Below are 13,747 nucleotides of genomic sequence, written 5' to 3' on the forward strand. Positions count from 1 at the left end.
GCATGCAAGTGGATTTGCCTGTTCCATCTGGGTTCGAAAGGCTGGGCCCAGAGGTTGAGGCCTTTAAATTGAATTAGCATCTGCAAAGCGAGGAGTCTTATGAATTTTTAATGTTCGCATCCTTTGGAAATCGCTTGGGCATGAGGAGCCGTGGAATTCGAATCGATCCAATTAGGAATTCGGTATATTTTTTGCTCTGCATAATTGCCTGTGTTTTGTCGCTGTCTGGCGGTAAGGTTGCCTCAACAACGGCGGCGTCTAAGGTTCTGCCTCATTATCAACTCAGGCATCGTAGCCTGTTTCTTCTGCTTTTTTCTCCTACCATTACCTCTGATCCTTCACCAGCTCCATCTCCCTGCCCCCGCAGCTTTTGCGACAATTTTTCCAAGACGCCGGCAAATTTATAGCTCATAATTATTTCATTTTACAGTCTGCTGAAGTTCTCAGGCAAACGACCTGGCCGAGACGCCCGTTCGCGGCGTGTCTTTGACGTCCTTTTAAATTTGCGCCATTTGTTTGTTCTTGTTCTCGTTTTTGCTTTTGTTGGAGCGCGCCCCCGCCCCATATCGAGGGGCTCTTTCATATTTTATGAGGTGTTTGGTATTGGCTTCTCCATCAAAGTTTTGGCTTAGTCTAATGCTGCTTAAAAGGCATTACACAAATGCACACTCTCCCTCCTCGACGCTGGCACAGTTTTCACATGTTGCAAGCCCTCATTGTTCTACAGCCCCAACCCCCTCTAAGCTGGGACTTCTCCTTCTATGCGTGTGTGTGGGTGTGTGTTTGTGAGAGGGAAGAGCGAAGAGGGGAGGGCGCCAATCAACACACTTGACTACGCGGCAGGTGGCGGGGGGTTGCCGTTACCCCAGCGCTGTGCTGCATTAGCATAATAAAACAACCGAGGGGAAAGTTTCAGTCAAAAGTTGCACTCTTTTCTTCCAACGACTGGCATACCCTGTAGCACAGAGAAACTCAATCTTAAAGTAAAGATGCGGGAGTGCAATAAATTATGGCAATATCTCAAGGAAAATTCGTATGAGCTAGTTTTATTAAAAAGTTAAGACAGTGATGCGTTTTCTTTCTACAACTGATATACATCCAACATAAATGTATGTCTTTTAAATGGATCGCATTCTTTGTTATAGTGCAGCAATTAATAAATCATTAAATACAAACATTATGCATGAAAACAAACATATGTTCGGCTTAAACTCTTTTAACTTTATTAAAAGTCTTAATATACAGGGATCATGGGATCATTATCATAATCCTTCTGGACGGTACAAAATACCTTTATATAGTCGTGCAACAATATTACTATATATAAAATTGAGGACTCAGTAGCTATGGTTCCAAACCATGTTAATTGTTAGTCATAATTATTTACTAGCATTATATAATAGATAATAATAATATAATAATACACATGAAACATAATAAGTAATAATAATACATAATACATACAAACATTTAATATTAAAACATATCCGGGTTAAGAATCCTATTATCTATCTATTAATTTTAAGGGATACCTTAATTAATTTTTTTACCCCTAAATCGAACTTCTTTCCTTCCCGAAAATAGGGGGACTCAAAACCCAATATGCTCCACCATTCTACTGGGTATTTCATAGAGAAAAAGCGAGACCCGCAAAAGTGCAGAGCTGCTTTGGCAGGCTTTACGTTGCACGGGGAAAATACATTCCAGCAGCAGCACCAACAACAAAGAGGTTCCGTGCGGCGGGGGAGTCGCCTCAAAGAGGCAATAGTCGGGGGAACAATTAAGCAAACATGTATGAACAATATACATACATGCATACATATGCAAGTTTTTGTGTGGTTTAGTGCGTGTGTGTGTGTGTGTGTGTGTGTTGGCTGTGTGCGAATTTGGGTAAATTGTTTTGCACTTAGCTAAAAAGTTGGCTACCAAATAAATACAGTTGCGAATCGGCTTAAACTGTTATCTCCCGTGTTGTTTCACTTAGATGCGTTTCTAGGTTGGCAAAACATCGAATCGGGAGCGGAGATCCATTAATCACCAGCTGGAAGCCGGGCGCCGGCTTACGGATGCGCTTGAAAACGTCGACAATTCGAGCAGTAGATTGAAAGGGGAAGCGGAGGGGTGGGGAGGAATCATAGGCGAGCAGCTATAGACACTTGTGTAATTGAGGAATTACACTTTGAATGGCAGGTTCTGTCTCTGGCTTAGGCCTGGCATCCACAGAAGGGTCTAAGTCGGACGAGTGACAACAGCCGCAGACAAAGTCAAAACATGCAGAAGAAGGAATGAAACGAATGTGTCCACAGATCCCCAATCTGGATGGAACTGGGACGGGTGGTATCTGGGGCTCAGACTGGAGGAGTAATAACAGAATTGTAAGTGGGCTCAGGCTCAGGCTCAGGCCATTGACTATCGGATTCATCTGCCTGGTACACAAGATAAATTGCACTTTGCCGGGGACCTATGACTTCAAAATGAAACAGGGGCTACTCCTTCCTCCTTCCTCACAATAGTCGCACCAAAAAAAGAGTTCGTGGAAGGTGGAATCGAAGAGAGAAGTAAATTTGAAAGAGAACCGAGCCAGAGACGAGCATAAAGGCAAGCCGTGTCGAGATGCTGCTGACGTTTCACATTCAAATGTTGCAGGAATAGAAAAAAATACTAAGGTAAATGCAAGTCGACTCTTTGTTTACTCTAAAAAAAACACATTGTCATTTTACGGTAATTAATTATTCCATTTTTGTTTATTTGTGCTTTAAATTTATCTATAAATACGGTTCGCTTGCTTTAATGTGGTTTAAATTTATGTAAATATACTTAAATTGTAATTCGTTTCGTTTTACTAGCTTTTCACAGGGGCAATGTATAATGTTTCATTACCAAAATTTGAATGTCACAGATCGTAAAAAATCATGATATGGAAATGTTTCTCCAGAGATGAATTTTTCGTTCTGAAATTTTAAATGGAAGTGGCGATTTTGACCTGGTCTTAACAGGCAGCCTATGTATTATTGCCAGCTCATTGATTCGTAATTTTTTTCCACCATTTACCCATCGGTCACTTACCGCGATCAATCGGCTCTTGGATATTCTTTGTGGCTCAGAAATGTATGGACCAGCAGGGAGGAACTCTACACTCGATTAAGTTGAATTGAATAATCAATTTTGATTGGTTTAACTAGAGTGTTAAGCCAGTGTTCGCCCTGTTATAATTGCTTTTAATACATATTAATTAATATCGATAATGGTTTTAATGGTTATTTTGTTGGTTGTTCGATATGGTTTTTCCTCATTTGGTCAATTAGCATGCCAAGCGCTGGAGAACGGCAGGCTCTCACTCAACTTCTATTAACCGTCTAGTGTACTTTTTGGGAAGTGAACGAAAAACGGAATATGGATTGTAAAGACAAGCAGGCGCAATGTGGCAAGAATGAGGAAGCAAGCAGGCAGGCACGGCACCGGATCTGCAGGGACCGTCTGTACAGGGGTTCGGCGAGTCAGTGAGATGGCATATAAATTTTGCGGTCTCTGGCAATAAATCAGCGTTTGGCTGTCACCCATTTTGCCAGTGTAAATCGCAGGCCGACAAAGTCCCAGTGCTCAGCTCTTCTTCTGTCCAAAGGTTGCTCTCTTTAACTGGTCATTAATTACAAATTATATGCTGCTACTGTTTCAGCTACACCTCCGGCTTCATCTCCCCCTGCCCCAGCCACTGCCTCTCCATCTCCCATCTTCAGCTTTGGTTTTCCTTCCGAGAGCTGTCAGCTGTCTTGCGAGTGTCGCCTGAACACAAATTAATGTTGACACCGTCGTCGCTCCTGGAGACTGCTGCTCGAGTGCGGCTTCGTTAGGCGTTGATGCTGAGATGCTGATGAGGAGAACGAGGATGATGATGGTGGTGGTGGAGCCTGGCCAAGTGGCCGACGCGTTGCACTTCAAAGACGCATTAATAATTAATAAGATTGTAGGTAAAAAAAGTTGCTCAGTGAAGGGCCTTGGGGTCAAATTACTTGCCACTTGGCAGTTGCAAAGGTTTGCCCTCGACCGCTTTAATGGCTCGACTCCGTCTTTGTGCACCCACCCCCCTTGCTCTTCCCTGCACTCTGACTCCCCGTCTGCGTATGCAAATATTTGGCCTCCTCCTCCCCGGGATACTTCGCACTTTGCCGCAACGCACTCACGAATTCCGTTTCAAATTCAGAAAAGTCATTAAATAATTTTCCACACTTGCACTTAACGCTAGGAGGAGGGGTAGGAGGAGGGTCTGCCTGCTTCTGGGGCTATTACACACACATAAACAGATACTCATGTGGGGGCAGGGTAATGAGTGGGAAGGCAATTTTATGTAAAAACAAAATTCTGTGTGAGTTTTCCCTCATTTCTCTTTTGCACACACAGTTTCACAGCCGCAGACTGGAAACTAAATATGAAATGAATATACAATATATGTGTGACTAAATGTACACTCAAGTCTGGAATCCACTCTGCCTGCTAAGTGGCCCAAAAAGGCTTACCAAGAGGCAGTCTTCAAGTTGGGCTTACGATCAACGCCTACGGTGTGTACTCTGTGGCTCTTTCAATCCATTCGAAGCCATTTTAATTGATTCGCATCTGATGTGTTTGCCATTAGCCAGAGTTATGTTGGTGGGGGGACACCAACAAAGGGCGTCAATAGTCTGGCAATGAAGCTAATGTAAAGTCACAAACTGCCAAACGAGAAGTGGCAGGCAATGCTTCGGGGGGCAGGGAGCGACTGCGGGCAAGGACACGACTCAGCCAACATTTCCGGCTCGATTGCGGCTTATTTGATTTTCATTAGGCATAACTCAATTTGAAGCAAATAAAATGCGCTCAGCCGCAGATGAGCTGCTTATACAATAACAGCAGTAACAGCAACAGCCACAGCCATGGAGCACGCTCCGGACCCGGACAAACCAATGCCGAGCAGAATAAAGCAAACGGAAACGGAGATGAGTTGAAAGATGGTAGGCAACTTGGCCCAAGGGGAGAGTGGCAAGGGGGTCCAAGACAAGTCTGAGGCTGAGGCAGAGGCATAGAGAAAGAGAGGGAAGCTAAGGAACTTCCCCGACCGCCCAGTGAAGATGATAAAGTTAAACTACAAGCCACACGAACAATGGAGGCTGGCCAAGGGGGTTCTTCGAGCTGCCTCTGAATTGAGAAAATCAAGTAAAAGCCAACCTTTTGATTTCACTTCCTGTTAATATTGTCCGGAATGAAGCAGCGCCGGAGGAGGACGATCTGGGGTAAGAGCTGTCGTTGTAGATGTGGGGCAGCATCCACAAGCAGCAGGCAGCTGGCAGCAAGCAATGGCAAGCATAAGTAACTGTGGCAGCCGATTAAGGTGAGATGCCAGGCAATGCTGCAGGAATCTCAATTCAGGACCTAATCAGCTCTGTCTGCGTGTAGGTTTGTTGGTGGCTGGGTCTTTGGAAGTGTGTGTGCATATGTGTGTGCTGCCCGACACCCTGGGGAGATCATTATATCGTCAGTTTAGCCTCAGTGAAAAGTTTTCTTACCTTTAGACTTCTTAGTCCTCTGCGCCTGATGAAGTATTTATGAGCCCACACATGGCGGCTCTGATTCCCCCCTTAAGTGTGCAGGCGACAAAAGGTAAGCGATCGAATTGGATAATGAAATTGAGAAAATATAGTGAAACTGGCTGGGAACAAAGATATCAAATGCGGCTGTAGATCGAAGAGAATCTTAAGATATCAATTCAATAAGCATCGACTGGGACTACTAATTCCTATATATGTAGGAATTTCTGTGAAAAAACACTGAGACAAACGGCATAGTAACAAGAATCACAACGGTATTTAAATAAATATTTGGTTTTTATATACCATGATTTAAACAAAATTGATTAAAAAGTATTTTTATTACAGCCCGTATTTAATTTAAATAAAAAACAAATTAAAATATATACAATTTATTAATTTGGGTACGAAATATAAATAATTTCAATATGAAATATATTTATATATATTTAATGTCAAAATATAAATAAAGGCACTTAAGATTTAAAAATCTCCACTTTCGGTGCAAATTAAATTGCATAAAAATGGAAAAAATAAGTGAAACTATTCGGATCTCATTGTATTTTTTCCTGGGTGTAGGTGGATATAAAAAGCACATATTTTTCAGTGTTTTCTTTAAAGTTTAGTGAGCTCACTCCGTAGGTAATTAAATCAGAGACAGTGCTTAAAGAAAACTAATGTTGAACAAATTTGGGAGTGTCGGCAAAAAGTGCGACTTATTATTCTTCGAATTGTGGTTCGAGATAGGAACAGATTTCAACTTTGGTCGCCTGATATTCACACGGACACATGTATACATATACAGATACATCCATTTGCATTCGTATTAGTTACTTTGAAAAGTCCTTATAGACTCTGCACTCACTGCGTTGGATTCGTTCAAATCCTACGGGCATGTGCCGTTTGTGAGTCCACAACTATTTCACACGCACGCAGTTTTCCTCCAATCCTTGCCTCTCTGGGACCAAGACCAGACCACTTTGGCTTGCCTTTTATTTCAGTTCTAGCTTCACCTATTCATCCACGTTCGGCATAAGCTCAGTTTTCAATTTCATTACTTTTGCCCATGCTGGTTCTGCTCCTTGTTGGTCTTGTTGTTCTCGCTGCCTTTGTTTGCGGTAAACAGTTATGTATTATTATTTTGTGATATTATCGGTAAATATTTTCCCATTTTATTAAACTTGAATGGGAGTGGGAGTGGGAGCGGGAGCGGGTGGAGGCAGATGGGCCACCGAAATCCTAAGCCAAATGCCAAAAGTGGTTGGGAAAAGTTTTTGCCGTCTGACTGCTGATGGCTAATACTCGTAGTAGTTTGTTTTGCATCTGATTTAATTTGAAATACACTTTCTAAGGCGAGTACACAGAGTATACAGGACTCAGTCATACTTACATAGGTGCCGCGAGAGGGATGGATAAGCAAGGGTATCGCATGCTTCGGCTCCAGAAGATACGCTTCCTTTTTGGTTTTATTTGGTTTGGCTTTGCATTGTTGGGTTTTTTGTTTGGTTGTGCGTGCCATTAATTAAATATGGAAAAGAAGCAAAAGTATCTTGAAGATAAATCTGTTAAGTGGGCGAGCAATTAAATCAAAACTAAATGCCGCCTTTCAACATGCCAAAGCCATTTATAAAAACCAACAGACAAAGAAGACACACAGCCCCAGTCTCCGGCCAGCCAGCCACCATGCTACACCAGTCAACCCACAGGCACTGGCACCCACAAAACCATAAAACAAAAGCCCGAACAAAAGCTAATTAAGTTTATGTCACCGGAAATTTGTTTCACCTCAAAAACCTCGAATTGTGTTGAGCGCAGGGGCCCACCAGGAGCAGCAGAAGAAGCAGGTGAAGCAGGAGAAGCAGGAGCAGCAGATAAAATGTACGTGGCCCCCACTTAGGATGCCACACGGAGCGGAACGGAGACGCAATGGAGCAGAGACAGATGGAGGAGGATGGCGGATAAGAGGAAGAGTTCTGAAAAACTTTCATCTCGAACTTGTACACACTCATTGGCAATTAATCTGGTAGCCAGCCAAAGACAAATGTAATGTGGAGCGAACATTTGTTCCTTCTGCGACTGCCATTGCAATTCTGGTCGTGCATTTCGAAGGAAACTTTAGGCTGGAACTGGGAGTAGGACAGGAGCCTGGGACTGTGGCACGCTGGCCACCGCACTAATGAATTGATTATCTTAATTTGCACCAGCTCTCCAGCTCAAGTTCATTGTGCATAACTTAGATGGTGTCAACAAGAATTATTAGCTGTGTGCCCCGATACGGACGGGGGATGTTGCTGTCCGGGTGGCTGTCAGCTCCGGAGTGGGCCTGCTGCGTGTTAAGTTGATTTACGAGCAGTTTGTGGCAAGCCAGCTTGACGCTTTATGGTCGATTTTTATGGCCTGTCCTCTGCAACTTTGCAAGTGCAAGTGCAGCGCCGCCTGAAACTTATGCGCCATATAACCCAAAAGCGAACGATTGCACTTTGAACTTTTGCCCTCTTGGCATAGCTCCGCTCGTACTCTTTTTGCTGCCCCCAGCTTCAGCTGCTGGTAACTTTTTGCACCTTGTGCACATTGTCATTTGGCCAATTACATGGTGGCTTCTCGTTGGCTTCCTTCTGATGTTCCTTTCCTTTGGTTTCCTTTTGCGGATGAGCCCTAAATGGGCGTGGACAAGCGCACACTTGACGCCGTATTGACGACGGTGCCAAGAGCTCCCTCTCAAGTGTGTACTTATGATTCCGCCTCCTAGTATTTTTAGGGATTTTTAGTTTGTGTTTCTTTGGCAAGTTCTGGCGCTGGTGTCGCCTTTTTCACACCTCGATGACTGTTGGCGGCTGTCGATGCTGTCGATGTCAACCGTGTGGCGCCGCCCCGCTCGCTGTCAACAACTCAAAATGCTTCCGTGCAATCGCTTTTTACAGCTTCCGAACAATTTGATTTGATTCCATTAAAAAAGTTGCTCTAGTGATTTCCGTCAAGTTCTCACCTCTTATCCCCTCTCTGGCATGCGGGAAGTTGGCAGCAGTTGCAACGGATACGACATCTTTTTTGGGCTCCCCACCCCACCATCGCCATCCTGCTGGTGGAGGGCTTTGCTTTGCTTTGATGGTATGGGGATGGGGATGGGTTCTCTAAATAATTGTGACATTGGCACGTCACCATCGTGCATGGCGGCGCCATGTGTTGCATGCTCTTAAGCGCCCCACTCATCGTCGGCGTCGATGCATGTCATTTGCTGGCAGATTGACAAACTTTTGTGCGTTCATCAGTATGGCTGCACTGAACACAAATACTAGCTAGAAACGACTCAATCTTAAATCAGAACTTAAACAATTTATAATTCAAATGATGAAGGTTGAATGGGATTAAGCATAAGCCAAGAGACCCATGTCTGACTGAGACCTCTTATATTTTTAAAACTACTATTTCGTTCTGTTTACCAGTATATATTGCATTTTCCCTCAGTGTGTGTGTGTGTGTGTGTGTGTGGGAGAACGGAAGTGTGATGTATATTGAGAACGTCAGCGCGTAATGAGAACTTCAGCTGATGCCAAGCAATTTCAATCGAGGACACGAACGATGGCAATTGCCAGCTTTAAAGGCACGTAAGGATAAGACCTACATAATGATAAAGCATTAGAGCTTCTGAAATTGTCATAAAAACGCTCTGGCATCGTGGCTGTCGTAAACCCCGAAGAACCCTGTGCCATCCCCGTCTTCGGTAATGAATGCAAGTGATGCTCGTAGTTATAATTGCAGAGTGGAAGTTGTTAAACTTCAAGTCGATAAAAAATGACAGGCCACAAAAGATAACGCAGGGATGGTTGGGTAAACGGATGGTTGACAGCTTAGGGAACTACTCGTATCTGGCATTTATGCAAATTCGAATTCGGGTTAACCATTGCAAAAGGGTAAGTATGAAATTTACTAGCCAAGCTGTTACCGATTGTCATCTGTCGGCAATGGAATTTAAGCTCCACAAATATGCATTTAACACACTTCCACACTTTCTGACAGCGGGGACAGGGGCCGGGTGGGCGTGTCGAGATGTTGCAACACTCTGCTGGGTATATGTATGTACATACATCTCAACGTATGTATAAATAAAAATCGCCAGCAGCTGTTGGACGGGATGGATGGTTGGATGGATAGATGGTTGGATGCTTGGGACTGTGGGACTGTGGGACAGACCGTTGCGGCATTTTGAGGAGCATATGAAAAGTTTGGCTCCCATGTTGTCGCATGGAATTTATGATGAATTTTCCAACTCGACGCATATTGCAGAACATTTTTGGGTCTGTTCGGCCGGCCTATGCCTCTTCCATGCCTCCCCCTCTGTGGGGCTCTGGCTGCCATGAACTGCAACCACAGCAGCCGCAACGTAGGCAGATCCAGAACCAGAACCAGGACAGCATTTGGTCCGATGCTTGTTGCAGGTTCCTTTTTTTCCCCCCGTCTTTTTCGTTTGGTGCGTCGAGTGTTATGTCGTTCCTGTCGCTGTTCCTCTGCCCGTTGCTCCGTTGTTCGGCCACATGTTCAGTTCTCGTAGTTCCCAGTCCCAGTCCCAGTCCCAGCTGAAGTCCAGTCCTCTCCCTTCACGGGCCCGTATTCTGGAATGGTTTTAATGCTGCGAATGCGATTTGAAGCGCAGCATTGGCTGCGGAAAGGCCAAGGGCGTGAATAATACTAACAAATTCTGTTAGAATGCATACCGCAGTTAGCTTTGAGTTGATTATAGGATCAGACATTTTTGACTTTAGCCTATTAACAACTCTGTTTACAGCATTTAGATGCGTGGAACGTCCGTTCTATGGGAGCTGGAATGCAATGCATAAATGTACTCTATTGTTTTCTCTTGAGTTTAAGAAAGAGACAATCAGCCCTTAGTTGTACTTTATATAGAATAGCGATTGTATATGTTCAGGATCACTTTACTAGGTTTTGAAATTCCCCTTGCGATAACCAGGCCTATTTTAAGACCCCAAAATAAAATATGATTGAAATTAGCATAATCAATAGTATAATGAACTTCTCATCTTGCTTATAATGATGCTTGCTTCTTGCTTCTATGACTTTAAGAGGCCCTTGTAAAAGGTTGGTTGGCCTTTGAAGTCCCTTGCCTGTCGCTCGGTATGACACCTCCCATCCCACTATTCGACTTTTCAGCTTTTTGGTGTCATCCATTGTGTATGGATTATGCTAATTGAGGCGCTCTTTGAGGTGCAGTTCCTGCTGACTGATAAAAAAGGGTGACAAGGAGTTGCTGAGGGATTCATGGCATGTGTTTGGCTTTCGTTCCCATGAACGATTTCCCCTATACCAGTTCAAAGTGACTTGTCAGGATGGTCATGTCAAGCTGATGGCCTGAATTAAGTTACATATGCCAGGGACCATCTGAGTCCTTCTTCGCTTGCTTAAATTTAAATTGCTTCGGAGGTTCTTAGGGTACAGACAATAAAGAGCTTTAAAACTAGGTGACCAGTCAACTAGGTTATTGGTAATAATATACTCATATACAATACATTTTAAATGGCCTTTTTAAAGGAGAGAAATGATATTAAAGCCTTGCCATAATCAAATCATTTAATTATTCACATTTTCCTCATATTTTCGGCATAATCCGCTTGATTATGCTGCTGCTCCTTCCTCGAACTCCGCAGATTATTATGCTATTTTGCCAGGCCATAATCATAATCATAGCATTTATCTAATATGCCAGCGAAATATTTGCTCGTTTAATAAGGGAGCGCAGCGCGCTGCCGACGGCTATTGACGGCGAACAAATCGAACCCAACCGCACAGGATCGACCCGAATGGGGCGGATCTGAAACGATGCCCGGCGCAAACAAGTCGCAAATTGAATTGATTGGCGGGTAAATAGAGCCCGGATCCCTATCTGTCCAGCCGCTCCCAAAAACCATAGCCATAGCCAGACCAACACAACCAGCAGCCACAGACCTTAATTGAGCGTGAACATAGAGAGCATAATGCCGGGCATCAGGCCCTGGCCTGGCCCTGGCCGTCCAGCTCAATGCTCACTTCAATTTTGATAAGAAGCTGAAAAGCACTGGCGCGGGGAAAATTTACAATTAGCCCCAACACAAAATGGCCAGGAAAATTGTCAAAGAGCAGCCAAAATTGTTTACAAACCAATTACAAGCATCAAGTTTCAGACAATGGCAACAGATTTCCAGCTTGCTGACCTTTGAACCCCATCTCTAGCCCCCAGCCCCCCAGCCCCCCAGCTCCTAACCGGAGGCAAAACCACGGAGGCAGCTGTTTGCAAGAAAGTAAAATTAAGCAGAGCGCCAAGAATTGCGTTATCTTAATGAGTTTAAACGTTAATCAGACAAAGAAAAGCCACCAAAGCTGGTCTGAGAAGAGAGATTCAAGAATGAGAGTAAAGCTCTATATTCGGACTATAGATTACCCGCTAAACAGACCTATTTTGAGAGGACGAAATATCCCAATAAAATTTGAATAAAAAAAAAATACTAGAAGAGATACATGATATCGGTTTTTATAGTCTTTTAATTTTGAATGTCCAATTGGGATGCTTTCCAGCATATCGGTAGATAATGGCTTATTATCAAACCATATCCTATAGGTTGGTGGTACGTTTACTTGAGTATTAAAGCGAATAATATCAATATTTAATACTATATTTTATAGTTTCTTGAATCTCATCAATCCTTTGCTCTTAATTAAAGAAATATAATGGTTATGCTGAGCAAGAATAGACTCACATGCGTTAATTCTGCCTATAACATCCAAATGCAATATACCCTCGAACCCAACGACTACTGGGTAGAAACAGTGAGTGGGAGCAGCGGAAATGGTGGCCATTTTGTGGCCATCCCGTGTCATAGGTCTTGAGTGGGCCAGTGGGCATCCAAACAGAATGTATAACCCACAAAATTGGTTGGTCGCGGGGCAAGTTGACGCTGCGGCAAACGGAAGTCCAAAAAGTCCGAGTCGGCACGGATGCATATTAAATTAATAATTTGACCTCATCCTGAAAATGCTGCGAGGCAGTAGCAGCAGCAGTAGAGGCAGGAGCAGAAGCAGGAGCAGAAGCAGGCGGACAGAAAAGCCTTGAGAGAGAGTGGGCTAATTTTTGCATCCGCTTGGAAAGATTTTTGTGTGCTGATTGCGACAAGGACAACATCGCAGTGGCGTGGCCATGTTGCGCTAATGTTTCGCCCGAGACCGAGATAAACAATTAAAAACTTTTGCAATTTGCGGTAATTCCACTCTGACCCCTTTAACTAGCCCCAATTGCGCATAGTAAGTAGCCAGTAACGTTTATCGGGGGCTTTGTAAGACTAACTGGGAGACAGCAATCTAAGGGGATTCGATCCCCTATCCCCTATCTTATCGCTGACTGATAAGAAGGGTTCCCCAACTCGTTTTCTGTTGACTGCTGACTGCAGTCGAGTATGTTCTGTTGATTTTGCACACGTTTTTCTTTATCAAACGAGCAGAGTGCAAAATATTTACACGCGGCCCTCAGCTGGTGGTCGAGCCTATAAATACTCAGGCACAAACCCGCACTGACCAACAACAAGTTGTAAAGTACAACCGATTCAATCTTCAAAATGGTTTGCAAGGGCTGTGGATCTAGTGAGTCGAAGGTGTAACCATTGTCTAGTCGCTCATTTTAAACAAATTATATTTTTCAGACTGCAAGTGCACGGCGACCAAGTGCGGCGATAATTGCGCCTGCGATCAGGACTGCAAGTGCGTCTGCAAGTCTGGTCCCAAGGATAAGTGCTGCACCACCAAGGCCAAGTGATCCGCCAGGGTATCCTTCCCCTGACAGAATGAGCAATAAAATAAAGTAAACTTTAAGCTATTGCATCGTTTATTACGTCGACTGTCGCTTACTGTCGCAAATGATATTCGCTTAATTAGAATTGCGTTTGCCGCAGCTAAATTCCAGCAAAACACATGTCGAGGACAAATATTTGCCCCTCGCTAGCGTCATAGCAGAGATGACGGGGCCATTCCAGTTTTTGCCTCTCGGGTCGGTTAAATCCTCGTTTGGCCTAGTGTCACATTTGGCCAGGGTCACATGGCCAAAACGCGCAGTTATTGCATTTGCGGCGCGTGGCGCGTGGCAGTCAGGCAGTCAGGCAAGCAGGCTGTACAATTTATGCGGTCTCATTTGGACCAGCGAGGACACTACT

The 13,747-nt window shown here is 44.0% G+C and overlaps 1 protein-coding gene across 1 annotated transcript; it reads left to right on the forward strand.

Moving 5' to 3' along the window:
- The first annotated feature begins 13,071 nt into the window (after window positions 1–13,071).
- LOC108154502 (metallothionein-3) lies at window positions 13,072–13,414 on the forward strand. Its single transcript, XM_017284801.2, has 2 exons — window positions 13,072–13,181; window positions 13,241–13,414. Exons 1-2 carry the CDS (start codon window positions 13,157–13,159, stop codon window positions 13,351–13,353), a joined length of 138 nt encoding a protein of 45 aa, XP_017140290.1. The 5' UTR covers window positions 13,072–13,156; the 3' UTR covers window positions 13,354–13,414.
- The last annotated feature ends 333 nt before the right edge of the window (window positions 13,415–13,747 follow it).

Source organism: Drosophila miranda, chromosome 2, assembly GCF_003369915.1.
Source record: "Drosophila miranda strain MSH22 chromosome 2, D.miranda_PacBio2.1, whole genome shotgun sequence".
Classification (NCBI taxonomy): domain Eukaryota; kingdom Metazoa; phylum Arthropoda; class Insecta; order Diptera; family Drosophilidae; genus Drosophila; species Drosophila miranda.